General features: G+C 42.1%; 2 protein-coding genes across 2 annotated transcripts; both read right to left on the bottom strand.

The window, feature by feature from the left end:
* Window positions 1-3,982: 3,982 nt before the first annotated feature.
* On the bottom strand, window positions 3,983-7,518 carry siva1 (SIVA1, apoptosis-inducing factor). The gene is made up of 4 exons (XM_034111852.2): window positions 7,305-7,518; window positions 6,812-7,000; window positions 4,729-4,882; window positions 3,983-4,194 (listed from the first exon to the last, which is right to left on the bottom strand). The coding sequence occupies exons 1-4, from the start codon at window positions 7,423-7,425 to the stop codon at window positions 4,146-4,148; spliced, it is 513 nt and encodes a 170-aa protein (XP_033967743.1). The 5' UTR covers window positions 7,426-7,518; the 3' UTR covers window positions 3,983-4,145.
* A 539-nt stretch (window positions 7,519-8,057) lies between these two features.
* On the bottom strand, window positions 8,058-12,315 carry LOC117467920 (adenylosuccinate synthetase isozyme 1 C). Its single transcript, XM_034111850.2, has 13 exons — window positions 12,050-12,315; window positions 10,996-11,098; window positions 10,850-10,912; window positions 10,704-10,754; window positions 10,540-10,606; window positions 10,312-10,419; window positions 10,149-10,230; window positions 9,932-10,058; window positions 9,668-9,822; window positions 9,003-9,127; window positions 8,727-8,824; window positions 8,463-8,612; window positions 8,058-8,215 (listed from the first exon to the last, which is right to left on the bottom strand). Exons 1-13 carry the CDS (start codon window positions 12,236-12,238, stop codon window positions 8,163-8,165), a joined length of 1,371 nt encoding a protein of 456 aa, XP_033967741.1. The 5' UTR covers window positions 12,239-12,315; the 3' UTR covers window positions 8,058-8,162.
* Window positions 12,316-12,577: the final 262 nt, after the last annotated feature.

Below are 12,577 nucleotides of genomic sequence, written 5' to 3'. Positions count from 1 at the left end.
TTTTTTGTTTGCATTCAATCTAGTTTTAACACCAGCCAATGTACCCATTTCTGACAACCCATGTTTTCCAATTTTTTGTCGAAGTAGACTCTGATACACTGTCAACCGAAGAACATTGTTTAAGAGCCCTCGTCTGACACGGAGCAGCAACAATCAGCCTGTGTGTGCGCGTGCGTGCGTAGCATTGCAATGTGTACAGAGACAACAGAAAGTGATCATACTGCAGGCCGTAAATCATAAACTTAGCTCAAGGACGGAGCCATTTTCAAGATGGTTTCCCATTGTTCCTGACCTGTTGCCAATACTCACCAAAATAGATAAACCTTGGATAACAAAGCCAGTTGACATTCTTCTGTAATTATTACTAAAACTCAGCTTGATTATATCTGCTTTGAAACACACGCACACGCACGCACACACACAATTTGTAAGTAAATATATGTCTCCTTCAGGGGCTTAATGCCAATTCACTGGACATTTTCAATGGCGAGTACTTTTAATTATTTCCCCTCTGCACCATGAAAGAAATCCAGCTGCTCTGCGACGTGATCCCAATGGGGATGTGCTCGAGTTCCCACCACCCTCCCCCCAAATCCCAGCTCACCCGTTCTGGGAAACACCATATAGACAAGGGCCGCATCCAAACTACCCCTGCCCCCAATCTCTCCTACCTCCACCCCCACAGCCCCCCAAAACCACGGCCCCCAAACCTCGGCCTCATCCCTCCACTCTATTGTGTGCATGGGTAGTAGCTCAGCCAGGCCATTGTCTGGCGCGGCTCCCCGGAACGTACTTTATGCACAAACAGACGACACAGCGGCGCTAACCCAGGCAGCTCCTACATAAAGAAAACAATGTCCTCCCAAGATCATTCATAAACACCCCGAGCAGCCCAGCCAGCTCCCAGTAAAGAAGGGCCCTAAGCAAGGCTGTGGCCACCTAAACATCCACAGCAGCAGGCCTCAGAGCGCTCGCTGGCACCAACACCTCACATCTGCCTGACGGGATCCAGGGCTTAGACTGCCTGGTGCTTTTCTTATAGACCCAAACCCTCACATGGAAGGCGGGGGGCCATGTGATAGAGCTTAGCTACAGGGCGACGAGCTGGGATATGTGCAACGTAACTCGATGGTGTAATAAAACATTCCTCTCCGAGGCTCAAAGCCCGGCTCATTTGGCTGTGTGTGTGTGTGTGTGTGTGTGTGTGTGTGTGTGTGTGTGTGTGTGTGTGTGTGTGTGTGTGTGTGTGTGTGTGTGTGTGTGTGTGTGTGTGTGTGTGTGTGTGTGTGTGTGTGTGTGTGTGTGTGTGTGTGTGTGTGTGTGTGTGTGTGTGTGTGTGTGTGTGTGTGTGTGTGTGTGTGTGTGTGTGTGTGTTTAGAGGTGCTTGAGAGAAGTTAAGAGGAAAGTTGTAAGTGTCCACCAGCTCAACAAGGCCAGCGGTGGGAGCCCTTGACCTCTGAGGGGACGGACTGCCAGGGACAGCTGGTGTGGCCTGTGTTTATTTATTTATTTCTTAACAAAAGACAGGTGGTCACACTTGAAAAGGGCACACAAACACAGACACACATGCGCCTGTGTGCAGACAATATACACACACACACACACACACACACACACACACACACACACACACACACACACACACACACACACACACACACACACACACACACACATAAACACGGGTGGTTTTCTTTTTCTCTCTCCGTATCAACACGCATGCATATGGTTATCATCCACTTAATTTTGAGAGGAGCAATTCTTTTGACTTTCAGAAAATACAACCCCCCCCCCCCCCCATAGGAATATCGAAGAAGAAATCTCAATTGATAACATAATAGTCTGGTGTCATCTCCATTTGAAGCAGCTTTTAAACGTTATCACCATCTAAAGCTGCAATCTGAGCTGTGTATAGCACACATCAATTGCTACAAGTGCATAAATACATATCAACTAGTGCTCTCACACTGGGTTTGCCTTTTTTGGAGTGGCTCGCCCTGACAGTGCCAAGACAGTGTGTCCTTGGTCCACTGTACAGCTGTCACTTACTCACACTCGTTGACGCATATTTATAGCAGCAGCATCACACTCAGACCACAGCTGGTCCCCAGAAGAATGGGTGAAAGACAAAGCCACGTGCTCCCGCTGGCCGACTGCAGTTGGTCCTGTCTGGAGCGCCGTGGGTGACTATGTGGCCCCCCCATCCACACAGACATCCCAGGCCCATAGATGTACCAGGGCGAAGATGAGGACCCCTTCGTGTGGGGGAGCACACGGGACAATTTTCTTTGAATGTCACGGATGGGGATGTGCTGAAAACCTTGACAGCTGCACTGTGTTGTTTTGAAGGTGCATAAACACATCATTATGGGGTTAACAGAGAGCAGGGAGTGGAGGGGAGCATCAGCATCCCACCCTTTAATAAGTCCACAATGATTGTTGTGGAGGACAGACAAGACATTAAAGAAGGGATTTCAGTCCATGTGAACTCTTCTTACTTATTAATGTTTCATAATTTTAGGATATATAAGACAAGGCAGACCTACAGTATCACCATTTATTTTGTTCTATGAGCACGAGGCCAACACTTAGATTAAACGGTGAAGAACAGAGTACAAAGAATACACTAATGATTGGTTCTCTTTTTTCTCTCATTAGACAAAGTGGGGTTTGATGGAATGACAGACCATATAAGTGATAAGGACAGTCCATTTTAGAGGACATAACAGGACTTTGGATATTTAAGAGTCAGTGATGTTGGTAAATGATCAAAACAAATGAAAAAGGAAGAAGTGGGATGCTCGCTTTGACATTGTAGGAGAGAAAATAGATGAATATATTTTTTCTTTTGCAACCATAATAATGTCTTAGCACTACAGTACGTCATCGAAAGTTATGAGGCTGAGCATCTTTAAAATCTGGATTTAGTCAGACAAATTATTCGATTTTTTAAACTTCACTTGTAATTTCACAATAAGTAAACACACTTTGTTGGAAAGTTTCAGACCGGACCCAAATCAAATATTAATATGTACTGGTGGAAACACATCTCCAGAGCTATGGACATCTATGTTGGTTCAATGAGTCAGATTGTTTTATCTTAAATTAAAATAAACTTAAATATTAATAATCGAGTTCCTTAAAGCCTTATCAAGAAATGCTCAGACGACTTGACGCCCTGCCTGCCAGCAGCTGTCAGTTCATTGTGCCAGAAATCAGGCAGTGTCCTCCAACACCAACTGCAGCTCCCCAGAGAGCGGAGCCACAACTGGCCCGCTGAGCCGGGGGATGTGACTCAACGCTCACAGGCACACTCGCAGTAAGCTCCAGGAAGTGCACTCATCCACGCCAATATCTATAACGCCATACCATGTGATTGATTTTCTATTAAAGCAGTGTTCAGGACTTCTGCCACCAAGAACAATTACTCACTATGTAACAATACCCGTCGACATCAGTGACGAGCCCCCGCCAAATGAGAGTGATGAGTGAAGCCCAAGGTCACGTCCAGAAGGGGAAACCGCTGCCAAAGTGTGTGTTCAACCTCTGGGTCTTATTGTTTTAATAAACACATTTGATAGCAGATTCTCAAGGTCAGTGTGCACAGACTGGACCGGAATTTTATTATCATTGCTAAGGCAAAACGTTCATTCTTCAAATAAAAGGTTGCAAGTGCTTCTTAAAATATAGTGTGCTCATCCAATAGGATAGCAGGGTTTGTGTTTCCCTGAATATGGCTCAGTCTGAGAGGAAGTCATCCCTCAGCTGAGTCCTTGAAGTGTGCTGCCACCTGCTGATGCATCTAAACACATGAAGGCAGGCGGCTAACCTTAAAGCTAATTGGCTGATTTTTGCTCAGACATCCATTTTTGATGCCTGCATTATTCAACAATTACCTGACAGTGCCCTTTTTAAAATGTATCAAAATACATAATGTGACTGTATTAATGATGCGCTGAACAGATCACAACATTAAACTGTATCGAAAATAGTTTCAAGTTTATTTCGCTTACTTTTGGAATACAATACATATATACAAGTAAAGATTTGGATCACAAATAAAAATCACAGGTTTAAAATGCAGTCTTAGTAATATCATGAGGCAACTTAATATGTTCAAGAAAAAACTTCCGACCCCTCGTCCATTACGTCGAGCAACTGCAGCAAAGTACTTCATCGTATTGGCCGCTGTAACTGTGGGACAAAAAGAAAATAATTAGAATTATTGCACAAAAATGCGTCAAAAACACATTGTCCATTAAGTCTGGTTTGAGTGTGTTTAAGGCACAAGGTGGACTTAATAGAACTCTGAATAAAAGAGGTTTTACCAACTCGGCTATATACCCAAAATATGATGTACAAGTCAAACAAAGACAAACATGTTGAAAACTGCGTTCAATTCAATGGTGAAAAGTCTTACATTTTAACTGCTGACGATGAGTTAGTAAGACATTAGTAACTGAATAGAAACTATTCTATAAAACAGCTTTTTTTGCCAAGAAAAAAAAAAAAACTTTCCTGATACAAAACTGATATTTAACAGACTGATTCTCTCATACATCTGTTGGAACTTTATTGGTCCAGTGACGTTGATGTCCACAATTTACAGTCTGCAGCTTAGACAATACTCCATAGTACGACCCGCAAACACCTCTTAGAAATGTATATTTTGCATCAAAGCCTTTTCAGAATCTGAGTGAAAAGAACATTTGTGAAGTTTGGACTTACTCTATGATGGTGCAGACGGAGCAGCAGAGGCTGGAGCAGCTGGAGCACTGTCGGGTACAGGAGGAGCAGGAGAGACGCTCACACTGGGAGCACGGGGTCCGGGACCCCTGGCTCTTCTGGCACACACAGCAGCCGGTGGGAGCCACTGGGCCGTCTAGACAAAAAGAACACAGTGGATAAGAAATGAGCATTTAGTAGCAAAACTGAGAATCAAAACCTGTGACAACCATGCCATCTGCTGGTGGAAGCTTGAACTGAACTAACCTCAGCTTTTCACCTTGAGTCACTTGATTTCTTGTACTGTGGCCCATTTTAAAAAGCGCATCTCTTTGAAATCAAATAATGATTCTTCTTGGTTGAAGCTTAAAGGTGGGGTAGGTAAGTTTCAGAAACCGGCTCGAGCTACACTTTGTTATATTCCATGGAATGCTCTTAACATCCCGATAGCAATGAATATCTTAAGTGCTTTGACAAAAAAAATCCATAAGAAAATATCATCTGTGGAAGCCGTAATACTGTAAAAAGTACAACTTGCCGCCCTGTCTGTCAGCCTTCCATCTCGTGCACGCACAAATGTATCTCGTGCCTTCATTGGGCGTGCATTGCAGCAGTACTTCAATGACTCGCCAGCAACAGGCGGCCACTTTCACCAGTCTGCTGACGTCATGTGTCATGTGTTCATGTGTGTTGGAGGAGGTGCTCTGTAAGGAAGTCTGAAGGAAGGGGCAAATTCTTTTCGGCTGTGTACATTCACATTTTAGTGCACTCGAGCCGGTTTCTGAAACTTACCTACCCCACCTTTAATAATAATATAAAACAACATTAAAAATGATGTGCTTTGCTGCCCTCAAATGTATTGTGCTTTTCATATTTATTACCCAATAAATTAACATGTTGCCACACATCTCGCATTAGTTGGTTGGTCTTTAAAGGAAGGACTGAAAAGTGTGAACCAATCTTTAAAACAATACTACCACACCTTTATGCCCCAATGAAAAATTAATCTTACCTTCTGCTCATACTTGCCGGGATGAAATTATAATCTAGTTTCTTCTAAAATCACAGCCTTTTAAGTATGTAATGCCCTTTATTTTTGCTTCCCCAGACAGTGTTTCTGCTCAGGTGTAATGATATTTGTCCTCTATCCACCTCTGGGATTTCCACTTTGCAAGCCGTTTGAGTTTACATAGTTGATCATTTCAACAAGGGTATAACTTTATGAGGACAGCAAAAATGCAGTTGTGGACTTTGTGAGGTCTTGTTTGAAGGAAGAACAAAATCAGTGAGTGCTTCAGAGACTCCAAAGGATTCACTTTATTTTATTTTTGGCAGCATGCTTTGGAGGACCAGGCTACCTCTGTGTACATCAGGAGATGTCACTGTTCTCACACATTTGGATTTGACCTACTATTTTAGTTTGAATCCCACCTTGGTCCTCCTTTTCAGTGACTACCGTCTGCCCTGTCATATGTGTTGTGTTCTGGGGGTTAGAGGGGCTTTGTAAATAACCATACCAGTCTCTTTTGCACTACCCTCATTCCCACTATTTGTTTGATACATTAAACATTTTTAAGAAGCAATGCTTGTAATACTTGTATGTAGGCAAATTAATGGATAGTCATCATGTTTTGTTCTTAATGCTGTTCTGATGATAATGATCATTCATTAATGCAGTGCTGCTGAGCCTGTGTAACTGACTATTGTTATTTCAGGTTTGTTTCCTGTTGAACCGAAAAATGCAAAACCAATTGCCCTTCAATTACAAATGATGTTGTATAAATAGTGTGTGTGTGTGTGTGTGTGTGTGGCATGGAGGAGGCTATAACTACATGTCATTATAGAATCAAGTATTGAGTAAAGACAATATAAAAAAAAAAGAAAAGATGGCTACATTTCTGGGCTGGCTACTGCCCGTTGACAAGGGGACACACATGACAAATGTTTTTATAAACACTATCAGATCCTGTTGACAGAGAAGACACGTCATGTTGTCTTTCACCATTTCTTGTTCTGACATACATATTTTGCTCAAAAAGTACCTAATGTGTATCCATCCTCCTACCTGCCTGTGAGATCAGCTCACCTTGTGCAGAGTTGACTCTGGTGAGTCTCCCATCTTGTCCAATCAGAGTCTGTCCTCTCAGCAGTGTCTGGCTGCATGCAGGTGTCTCAGCCTGTCCATTAGGCTGTGGGTTGGTGCTGCTCTCCTCTCCAGTCCAGATGTTGCCCATCACAGCCTTGGCACCGTTGAAGAGCAAGTTCTTTGTCTTTGCTATGAGTAAAAACAGACCATTAACTCCAAAAAGAACTCCTCTGACAGCCCCAGGGCACCGGAAGCTGATGTTTATGGCACAAGTGATTCAGTCGGACAGCAATGTTATGAGTTCAGGGTCTACTAAACCATGAATATCATGTTCTAAAGTCTAAATGCGTTGTTTAATCGCTATAGTAAGTTTCACAAATGCACAAAAGGTGAATAACTTGAATTTGATTGTATCCAAACACAGCAAACTTACACAAGCCAATAAGCGCAACGAGTGAGCTAGCATGAGCTAACAACACAGGGATGTACTTACAGTAGATTTCCTGTCTGTATTTGTTGCCAAACACGCTATAATTATTCAGCTCCTGCTGTCCGACGTGTATTTTGTATTGGGATGAGAAGGTTTCCGGGAAAGGACAAACTCGTTTTGTCATTTTGTCAGCGAAAAAGTCCCACCGTGGTACTACAGACTGCAAAATGTTTGTTGCGGGAAAATTGCAACTGAGATGTCAACATGCCAATCACGCCCACCCTTTATTGTCACGTGAAAGGTCAGAGCCAATCACAATATGGTTCTGGTGTCACGTGGTAATCCACAATGTGCTGCCTTTACGGCTTGAGGATAATGTTGGATTTTCTATACTTTTCTTAACTAAACTTCAAAAATGAAGAAATGGACATTGGTAGAACACTTGGGTTTAAAAGCGCTGCCATTTACAGTGTGTCAACTGAAGACAAGATGAATAACTTTTTAAGGAAAATAAGTGTGAAAAATGTATATACTTCCATCAAGTAATGGCTTAAATTAGTGTATGATAATATCATACACTAATTTAAATTAATGAAATATTATTTCATTAATTTAATTAACCAACTTAATCATCAACACTATCATAATACATACAACTCTTACAGTGTATGGTTTATGGACTTTTGCATCGAGTTATCATGTTTATTATATTCCAATGATTCAAAAAACATTTGTACTTATTCAATTGCCAGTACAGCAATACATTGACACATACATTATAAATAAATGCAATTGTAATATTTGAAGAAGAAACAGTTTAAACAATCTTTTTTTATTTAATAATGAGGAGAAAATCAGTTTAGTTGATGAAAAGATGCCACATCTTCTTTGCTTCCATCAAGGGGGATTAAGGTTTCCACTTCAGAACATCTGGATCATGCACTCCCTGGACTTTCCAACACCAACCCACTTGACTAAAGAGAGAAAAAGAAATAGAAAGAAAGAGGAGAAATTATAAAAGCCAATAATATCCATGTTGGGAATGTCCAACAGTGCCACCTAACAGATATTATGCAGTTTCTGCATTAGTATTTATTTAATCTGGGGGCCTTCGGTGGTTGTGTTGCCAATACTTTTCTGCATTCTTTATAATATTGATGTGTGTGCTCTGCAAAGAAAAAAAAGAAGATATGCAAGTTTGTTAATTTGTGTGAAACATACTGGGAACTCCAATGTGGTTTTCAATGAAGCGGATGTAGTTCTGTGCCTTGGCCGGGAGGTCGTTCCACTTCCTGGCTGCAGACGTGTCCGTCTTCCACCCAGGGAAAGTCTCATACTCAACCTCCACTTTTTGCAAAACGTCCATGTTCGCTATGATTAAAAGAGATCAATTACTATTAATATTTACATACATGATTCATATCATTAACAAAGCAGATTGGTCTCTGGTTCTTATTCTATAAATGGTTTATTTTGATAAATTACCTGGGAAATGCGGAATTCTTTTTCCATTGAGTTTGTAGGCGACTCCCACTTTAATTTCATCCAGCACGTCCAGAATGTCAAGTTTTGTCAAAGCAATGCTGTTGGACAAGTGACAAGAAATAGGATTTTTTTTTTTAAATGTGCCGTTTATTATTACTAGGATATGATTTATGCAGGAGTAATCAAAATGTGCTCAGATATGGTAAATCTGCTTCAATATTTGAATACAACAGCCAAAAAACCTGCTGATTTGGCTCAACTTTTCTAGCCACTCACGCGCTGAAGCCATTGATCATGTGAGCGTATCTGACGATCACAAGATCCAACCAGCCGCATCGCCGCTTCCTTCCTGTGGTCACACCCACCTCGTGCCCCCTCGTCTGCAGGAGTTCTCCTTCTGCCTACAGTACGACGAACAGGAAAAATAAACATGACTTTAATAATAATGAACTGAAACCATGTCAGGCATGTAATAATTTTACAAAAACATAAATATATGCAATCTTTACACAAGTTACAAACACAGCTAAGTACAATAAAACTTCACACAGGCTGGGGAGAGTAAATGTAATCTTCTTGACCTATGTCTGTACGGTCAGCTCCCGTGACAAGTAATATTATCCGAGCTCAAACAGTAAATATATCTTTGGCCCTAAATTTATCCCTATGAACATTTGACCTGCATGAGAAGTAAAGAGCGTTTGAGCCCGTCTCTCACTAAATTTGACAGCTGCACTCTGCCAGTGCGGGCCCTTCCACCAGCCCTGCTGCAATCTGTGTGTCAGCCACACACAAACTGTAAATGTCAAGCTCAATATCAGGGAGTTACATAACATGCCATGTGTCTATTCATACAATATGAAGGCCAAGAAAGCACAGACATGTGAGAACATCTAACCCAGTAGTTCTACAGACTTCCCTGTGCAACATGGAGCTCTTACGTTGAGTTGTTCGGTGGGGAATGCTCCGATTCCCACTCTAGTGGTGTAGGCCTTTGATACACCGTACACATCCCCAATATTCAGCGGAGGGATGCCAAGACCAGTGCAAGCCCCGCCCACAGTGCAGTTTGATGATGTCACAAAAGGATATGTGCCTAAGAGAAAAAATTCTCTATTTCACTAACTCAGATCCACTGGAAAAACACATTTCAAAAAGCTACAAATAACATAAACTACAATCTATATTATATCTTCTGACCCTACCAAAGTCAATGTCGAGGAGCGCAGCGTTCGCCCCTTCAACCAAAATCTTCTTTGGGGATCCGTGAAGAGCTTCATACATGTAATAGACCCCGTCTCTCACCATCGGCCGCAATCTCTCACCGTATTCCTACAGTAAAGAAGGAAACATAAACGTTTTCGTTAATGGAAGGAATGACGATGACTTATCTCTTTTGCAGTATTTAGCTTCAATGTCTACCTTGAGTTGTTTCAGTTGGTCCTCAACGTCAACTTTCAAGGATGGATACATGGATTGATGCTGGTGGACGAGGTTCTTAAATCTGAAAGGAAACAAAATCGTCAAACATGTCACAATTACAGTATTGGTCTTGGTGTTTTTGGAAGTTTCCCTTGTAACATACCTCATGGAGAAGTCCTTAAAGTCTCCCAGGAGGTCACATACGCGCAGGCCGGTGCGAGATGCTTTGCTGGAGTATGCAGGTCCAATGCCCTTCTTGGTTGTTCCAATGCTGTTATTATGGAACAGGAAGTTGTGTAGAAATGAATGAAATTAATATTGCTTATTCTGATTGTGGTGTACTATGGCAGATTATCTTTGCCCAAAATGTCAGCAGTTCTCCTATCCTTACTTCTTTCCTTCTGTTGCTTGTCTTTCAGTTTCCTGTATGCCATCAACAACCTGGTGGAAATCAAACACTGGGGAGGGACAGCAGACAAGTCATTAAAAAGTCCCAATGAAATATGATTCATGCTTATTTGAATAATGTAAACCTCCATGACATACTGAACCTACCAATGTGAGCTCTGTCTGAGACAATAAGTCTCTTCTCCCAGCCTTTCAGACCTGGTAAGAGAATAGAAGTGACGTCTATGTGAGTATACACTAGTCTGAATTTACACTAGTGCATTAAGTGTGAATTGCATTTCCTTTTAAAATACCTTTCTTGTCATTTTTATCGCCTTCCTCAAACAGGCCGGGTAGATGAATGACCACTCCATTGCCTAAAAGAAGAGGACAGGAATATGAAGACAATAATATTCTTAACAATGCTGTCTCAAAAGAGCTGAATATATAAAGCCATTACCGATGAGTGATATGCTTTTGGTGTTGATAATTCCACTGGGGAGAAGGTGGAAGTCGTACTCCTTGCCGTCCACCACCACAGTGTGTCCTGCATTGTTGCCACCCTATAAATAAATGCAGGGTACACACTGTATCATGGTGTAATACTGAATACTGTCAATGTTAAGGAGAGGATGTAATCAAATACAGTATGGCGTTAACACCCAGGACCCCACAGAAAATCAAGCCACATACACATGTCTCATCTTATTTTCTTGAGACGGTGATAAGCCACCCTCTTGCCAGTTCTCTTTCCCAGCACCTATTTTAACAGACATGGCTGTTGTTGGTGGATCCAACTGCTCTAAGTTCCCCCTGGCTAAATCCTGGCCTTCTCACATATCAAGCCACCCTGAGAATGTGACCTCTCTCTCGCCCATTGGGTGGGGCGATCAAGCCTCCAGAACACAGGGTGCTGTTCCTATCAGTGGAGAAAGTACAACACAGCAACTGTTGGCAGATTTCCCCTTGTTTTACAATGCACGAGTGATCTTTGCTTTCTGTTTACAGGGTTATGATGACTATGTGACAGAAACTGACCTGGTGAAGTTATTTTTATTAGGACATGATGGCATCTCAAATTCAATCTCTTTGTGATCAAGTGAATGGGACAGTCAGAGCAACTGTACACAAGGTGGAGTGAATTCAACTTGATAGATATTTACATGTGCTAAAAATGATAATTAGCTGAGTTTTGGCATTTGTAAAATACTTTGAAATCTACGTTTTATGACCACAGACAGTTCCCTAGTTCTTACGTCACTGAGTGCAATTATGAAACCACAGCACAGTCTCAATATGGTTTATTGTAATAGTCAATAAGGTTACCTGCTATGGCTTCAATTATTCTCTAAAACGTTTCCCATATCACAGAGGAACAAGTGTTTTTGCACCTGTTGCGCTTTAACAGGCTGCAAGTTAGTGACAGCATGTCATTTTAAATGAAAAATGTCTTACAGTGATAATACATTGACACGCCCCTGCTAAGGCTTATCACGAATCAAAGAGGCATTTACCTGACATCTGCAGACGAGGTCAGCTTCAGTCGCCAGCAAATCGACCACCTTCCCTTTGCCCTCGTCTCCCCACTGCGCACCGAGCACCACCGTCGCTTTGTTCCCCGTGTCGTTGCGCGAACGCTTGTGTCCGGTCGCTGCGGCTTGACTCATGTTTTTGTGGTCTTTCGCCGACCAGGTTAGCGACATGACGGCGGTAGCGAGGGCCAGCCGGTCTCAAGAAGACTAAGCTGTCTCCAAGAGTGGCATTCCCATATGTGTAACTTCATAGCCGGTGATGTCAGAGGCAGACGCAGTGCGTGGCAGCGCGCGAGCGACTTGTCTCCAGGGCTGCAACGACAAAATAGCCTCAACACAGCACAGGGGATGAATGGAAGTGGACTCACCTATTAAAACACATTTATAACATGTTTTTATGCAGCCTGCACACGAGGGATTTCTTATTGATTATATTTGTGTCAACTTTGAGAATGGGTTAGAAGAAATTAGTTTATTCCGTTTGATACTTTAATGGATATTCACTACATA

The sequence above is a fragment of the Pseudochaenichthys georgianus genome, chromosome 22, assembly GCF_902827115.2.
Source record: "Pseudochaenichthys georgianus chromosome 22, fPseGeo1.2, whole genome shotgun sequence".
Classification (NCBI taxonomy): Eukaryota; Metazoa; Chordata; class Actinopteri; order Perciformes; family Channichthyidae; genus Pseudochaenichthys; species Pseudochaenichthys georgianus.
The sequence above is the reverse complement of the archived record's forward strand: the minus strand, read 5'-3'. Positions and strand labels throughout refer to the sequence as shown.